The 6,382-nt window shown below is 46.5% G+C and overlaps 1 protein-coding gene across 3 annotated transcripts in view; it reads right to left on the bottom strand.

Annotated features, from left to right (window-relative positions):
• Window positions 1-5,670: 5,670 nt before the first annotated feature.
• SRGAP2 (SLIT-ROBO Rho GTPase activating protein 2) overlaps window positions 5,671-6,382 on the bottom strand; it is a 109,441-nt gene continuing 108,729 nt past the window's right edge. For all 3 annotated transcript variants that reach the window (XM_035901395.1, XM_009647854.2, XM_009647862.2), the window contains exon 22: window positions 5,671-6,054. In XM_035901395.1, the coding sequence (XP_035757288.1) occupies window positions 5,671-6,054 (384 nt within the window). The remainder of the gene's footprint in view (window positions 6,055-6,382) is intronic.

The following is a 6,382-nucleotide window of genomic DNA, read 5'->3' as shown; positions in this document are numbered from 1 at the left end:
GGGCGAGCCCGAGCCCCCTGTTGCAGGACTGAGGTTTCAGAGGAACAGAGAAAACGGAGATTGCCAGGCTTGGCGACCGAGCTTTCCTAACGTTACAGCAGAACCACCGCGTCCCTGCGGTTGTTTCAAACGCGTCAGAGATGGTTTGCAATAATTGCCCTGTTTTGGCTACATAGAGCTGGGCTTTTGAAGAACCTGCTGCTCCCAAGTATTGCTCCAGCGGTTTGGCACGCTCACGAGCCCAGGCCCGTTGGACTTGGCTTATCCAGACCACAGGACTCTGCCTGGAGAGAAAGGCTGGTGAAGTCCGCTTCAGAAGTAAGGTTACTACAGTGCCTTTACAAGGAAGGGTCCATCTATGATTTCCATTACAAGTTGCTATTTATTTTTTTATATATATTTACCCTGTATGAAGGCTGGTATATCAAGTATTAGTACAGCAGGGAGCAGCCCTCCCTCTCCACCTTCACCTCTTTTTGGCCCATCGATGAAAAACACCACTCTCTTGTCCCAAGCTATGTTGTAGGAAGCACAAAATAGAACAGGAAAAAAATAATAATAATAAAAATTCTTACATTTTCCAGGCCTCCAATTGCTGTTTTGGCATCTCCAGATCCACCAAAATAGACTCCTAGGACCAAGCCTGGAAAATAATTCATCTGCCTCCTGGCGGGGCGGTCAGCAGAGGCAGAAGTGAGCGACCAAAGCCGCCCCTGCAGCCGCTTGTGCGGGATGCGGCCGCCAGCCCATCCCGGCCCCGATGGAGCCTTGGCGGGCCCAAGGCAGGGGGGCAAGGATTTATTTTTTTTTTTTTTTGTTTTTTTTTTATTTTTCAAGTACCAGGTTGTTGCACACACAGAGACAAGCAGAAAGCTGAGCCACAGAGAGGATTATCTTCGAAAGCGATATGTAAGCTCAAACCCCAAAGTTCAGTCCAGATCACCAGTAAGCGCTGGGCATTTTCCCAGACCCGGAGGCTGGAAGCATCCTGGAGGGAACGACGTTCACCCACGAGAGAGCATCGCTGCCTTCCGAAGGCCTCCAGTGCTACCGGCTCGCTACAGAAACAGCCCGATGCCTATCACCGCATTTGTGGGATGTCAGCCAAGGCCAGATAAAGCCCACAAAAAGGCTCATTATTTTTGTGAAAACTAGAAATCTCCATGTAAATAAATCCCCAGCTTGTTAAACTCATTTTCTGTTCTGGATAGACTCATTAGTGATGGGGGGGGGGGGACACAGATGCTTCTGTTTGCCTTTTCATTTTTTTTTAAAGCAGTTTTCCTGGGGTTGGACTAGATGACCTCTAGGGGTCCCTTCCAACCCAAAACATTCTACGATTCTGATTCCTAGCTCGTGTCTCACAGGCCAGGGGGCAAATGTACGCATACCGTGCAGCACACCCCCGTGCAGTCGGGGCTCGACCCTGCCAAGCGCAGGCGCCCCCGACCTGGCCCACAAAACCAGCACCAGCGCTTGAACTCGGAGGGCAAAGGGGCAGAGGCTGCTCCTGGGCTCAACCTCACTCCCGTGCCCACCGCTGTGCCAGGCGGGGGCCAGGCAGCTCACCGTCTCACCGAGTCCATCCCCACCAGTTGCCTCGGTGGGTGGTTTTTCCATCACTACTGTTGCCTTGCAACCTGTGCCCCGCGGGGGGCACGATGGCCTTTAAGCGTCCCCGCAGCGCGCATTGCGCCAGCGTTCCGGGCCGCCGGGCACACGCGCGCGAGGGCTCTGACGTGCTGACCGGAGACCTTTATTTCTGTTGAAGAACATCTCTCGAATGCTTAACAAATCCCCAAACCTATACGCAACGTTCAACTGAATTTGAGGTTTTGACACACAGAAGAAGAGAAATAAGGCAGCAAACTCCATCTGCAACGGCCTCTGTTCTCTTCATATTGCCAGAGCTCTTCCAAGCGCGCAGGCCAGCGGCCGCTCACCCCGGACCAAGTGCAAGGTGGGGAACTAGAACAGATGGAATTTCTTGCCAAACTCCGAAGTGTTTTGATTCAGTAAATAAATTTATGAGAACTTGGTTATCTTAACCTACTTTTGTGCAAGAACAATCTTGCCTTTAAAAAAAAAAAAAGAATTAAAAAAAAAAAAAATAATCAACAAAAGCTCCCCAAACCCAACATATGAGGTATTCATCACAGGAAACCCAAAGACTCTTTTTGAACAGGTATCAAAATACATACATATACAACAATATTTTTTTTTTTCTGCTGTCACAGTGCACTCTAATTATTTAATCACCTCCATCGCAACAAAATATCCAGTACAGATAAAGTGAGAGGGTTTGATCACGCCCCACTGCTCTGACACGAAGAACAGATTTACAAGTTAGAAACTGCGAGCCTTTGGATTACCTTCGAGAGGCAGAAATTTAGCAATCGTTAAAGTACACTGCTCAATTCCCAACTAGGGAAATAAAAGATAAAAGGTTAGAGCTTCGGAAACTGTTAAGATTGATCACCTAAAATCGTATTTTATTTTAAAAGTTTTGCTTTGGATTATTTCAATCCAACATCTGATGAACAAGAACCCTTTGTTCATACAAAGCACTATCAAACAGACATACGTTATTCCAGTTATCAAACACTTCTTGTCTTTATATTTGACACAAACATTACATAAAAGTCATGAAAGAGAATTTCCATGGAAGAGCTAATATTTCTTCTGAATATGAAGATATGAGGGAACATCGATACCTCCCCAAGCAAACCACTGTGTCGTACTTGTCCACCCTGCGTTGGTCTCTTCTGCAAGATGCCCACCGGCTTTGCAGGGAGCGGCGCCGACATTTCCAGTTCCTCCTTCCCACCTCTCCTGCAACGACTGGTCATAAAACACTTGTGGCAAACGTCCTCTCAGCCTTGTATGTTCACGGAGTGAAGCAGACAAGCAAAAAGTTTCCTTTTTTTTTTTATTTTTTTATTTGTTTTTTTTTTTTGTGTGTGTTCATTCTCCCGTGGGTGTGTGCGTGTGTGAATTTTCTGCTGGCTGGCCAGACCCGGAGCACATGGAAGAGGAAGGGCGATCTTCAGCCTGCCATATTGCTTGCTGTAAGTGTAAATGTCAATCACAGTGCACACCAAAATTCCAGTTGAGTTGCTCGGTAACAGGTTATCCTGCTAAGCACATTCCCCTTGACAGTAGGATTGTCCCAGAGCTGTGGATGCTAGAGAGGAGCACAGTAATTCACATACAGACAGTTGCTGTTACAGTAACCTGAAGTCTTTTTTTATCTCAATTTCCAGAAAAGAGCATCTCCTCCAAATGTGCTGTGCGTGGCTGGACACTTAATTCTTAGAAACATGAATGCTAGGCATAAAAATATAAAGAAAATAAGGCATTACAAATGAGCTGAAGTAAATGTACAGAGATCCTGCTCTTGACACAGATTAACCTTGGTCATTCGTGACCAAAAAGAAAACAAAACCAAAAACTCCCTACTTAAAAGTAAATGCCAGAAACTTCTGCCTGAGCAAAAAATTACAAGTTTAATTCTATTTTTCCCCAAAAGAACAAGTGATTCCTTGGTGGTAGAAGTCCATCAGAACCTGAGAGCAAAGGTCGCTGGTCGCACTGTTGGGGATCTTCCCCTGCGAGAGGAACAGGGTCAGGTCCGGTGACAGTCACACACGTGCCGCGGCGCTTCCCAAGGGGAACTGCTGCTACAGATCAGCTAAGGAAAAACCAGTAACAGGGGCGTTCTCGCCGAAACCTTCCCGGGGTTCCCCTGTTTTCCTATGTTCTTCATTTAGGGCACAGAGAAAGTTGGTCTTTCCAAAAAAACCAGCGTTAATATGGAGATATTACATCGGTAGAGATGGGGGTGTGCGTGTGGGAACGGACAGGGACACAGCAAAACCCTGTTCGTTTCTCCGAGGAACATCCTAAATGAATCAGAGAAGTACACTGAAGAAACTGTGCTTAGAAAGGTAAGTTTTGTTTCTTCTTTTTTCCTTACTAAGTGCCAATTAACATGACGTTGCAGTCACAAGGAAGCCAAGTGTGAGAAACCCCACCGATTTAAAAGAAACTCAGCTAAAAGGGAGAGGAAAACGACTTTTCTTGTCTTGTCCTTGCCTGAATTTATTTGATGAAAACATAAGATACGCAGCTTTTTTTTAAATCCCAGAAAAGGCTGGGAACAAGGTGAACTGAGGGTCAGCCAGAGCCTCCTCTCCTGCAGGACCGTGAGATCTTCTTTACTGTTTTAAGTGGCACATGCCTTTTTTTTTTTTTCCCTTTTTTTTTTTTTTTTTTTAAATTAAATAAATGTTGGCATTGTGGAAAATTCTCAGTAGAGTACAAAAGAGTTCATGCAGCCTGCTAGTAGCTGAAGCATTTGCTGCCTACCATATAAATACAAATACTAAGAATTCATTCACATGGCTGCGGAGTCCTACGGAGGCATGCCAGTCTACCAAGGAACGCGCAGGGAAGCCACTCCAGAAGCTGCATGCTGTCACGGCACCGTCCCCAGCAGCGTCTCCGACACCGCTCTATAAGAGCAGAGACCCCTAAAGCAGTTCGCAGCGGTCACAGCCCCCGACTGAAGCATTTGCAACCAGAAAGAGGGAGAGGATACAAAGCTTGAGAACTTCTGATTGAAGTTTTTACAGTGCTTGTAACTGGGATTTTGGTAAGGATCCATCTGGATATATGATCAAAACAAGAACGTGTGCGTTAGTAAATGGACTCCCATCAGAGTACGCTTAGCTGTCAAAAGTTAACTTGTTTTTTACATTCAGTCTCCCGAGACCACACACCACATCGTAGCCTATGGGCTGAAAAGGACACTGAAAAACAATAAAGCTGTTTTTCAATATGAGGGAGGACGGGGCGGGGGGGGGGAACAGCTAGATTGTCCATAAGCAACAACTGGGCTCCTTCTTATGCTCCCAAACCTCAGGAGCATGTTTGTTTATATTTGCACAGACACATATTACGTAGAACTCCACAAAATCTAAGAGTGTTCCAGAGTAAACTATTTTTCATGACAAGTGTCGACTAAAGGATGAGGCTGGACGGCCAAGAGCTTTGGCCCCGGGGGGAGGAACGGGGGAGCAAACAAACAAAACCAGAGGATGCGATGGAAGTCGAGACAGACCCTTAACCACCGTGGCACCAGCGGGCGACGTAATAATAATAATAATGCACAAGAAACAGGCATGTCCAAGCTCCACGTAACCAGTGGCACCAAAACATGCAATAGACTAAAATCTATCCTATTGTTTCCCTGTGATAAATGAAACACAGAATATATAAGTCACTACACCAGTATTCAAAACATGACGCCACTAAATACTTCCTTCAGTGGCCAAACACTTGAACAAGGCATCAACTAGAAACCAAGATCCAACTCAGGGCTTTTTGTGTGTTTTCCTCCTCAGCTTCACAGTGACCCGAAATTGGATTTCCCAAGCGTGGCATGAACTGGTTTGCCTTACGAACATCACTGATGCGGGTACGTGGGATGAGGTTGTTACCACTTGGTTTACTCCCAGGAAGTGCTCCCAGCAGTAAGTAGCAGTTCACAACTAACCTTCAGAAGTTCAAAAAAAAAAAAAAATTAGTTAAATAGGAATTTCAATGTCTTTAGCAGAGTCTCTTCATCTGAAACAACACAGTTAAATCCACAGAGCAGCATCAAGTTTATCAGACAGTACAGGACTTGTCAGTAGGCTGCTGAGATGCAGAGGAGGCGACGCCGGGGCTCGTGGCATTTGTTTTGGGGAAAACTGTAGGCTTCGGCCGAGTGGCCGGAGGTTTCACCTGGGTGGCCATTTTGACCGATTTCACTGGCCTGAAGGTGCACGGTATGTCGCCGGCTGTGCTAGCGCTGCGCTGGAAAGCTGGTTCAGTGTCCTTGAGGATCTGAGTGTGCAGAGGGCTGGAAGGTTCCGAGGTGGGGGCCACCACTGGAGACGTTTTCAAAGGCTCCAGGGTGTCGAGGACAACATCTGGCGTGTGCTTTACGCTGCTTTGCCTTTCCAGCTCCCGCAGCTCGTTCAGAGCAGAGTTCATAGTAGCTTCAATATCCTGCAAACACAAAAGAGAAACCGAGTGAATAACAGAACCCAGGCACGTTAAGAGAGAGATAAAAGTCAGGCTTTGAGAACGGCGTATTTGTTTTCAGCCTGTAAACACCAACGCTCAAACCAACTGGCGGGTCAAGGACCTTTAGGTGTCAAAGCGAACCCCACGCCAATCTACACAGCATTACACACTGAAGCCAATACGCAGTCCTATTTTCCATCAACGGGGAGCAAAACAGTTGCTAGCCCTTTCTCGACGCTAATCTGGTCCTTTACTGGTCCTGATGCTGCTTGGATTTCAAAGATGAGTACAATCCCAAAACGCAGCAACA

Source organism: Egretta garzetta, unplaced genomic scaffold (assembly GCF_000687185.1).
Source record: "Egretta garzetta isolate BGI_Z169 unplaced genomic scaffold, ASM68718v1 scaffold640, whole genome shotgun sequence".
Classification (NCBI taxonomy): domain Eukaryota; kingdom Metazoa; phylum Chordata; class Aves; order Pelecaniformes; family Ardeidae; genus Egretta; species Egretta garzetta.
The sequence above is the reverse complement of the archived record's forward strand: the minus strand, read 5'-3'. Positions and strand labels throughout refer to the sequence as shown.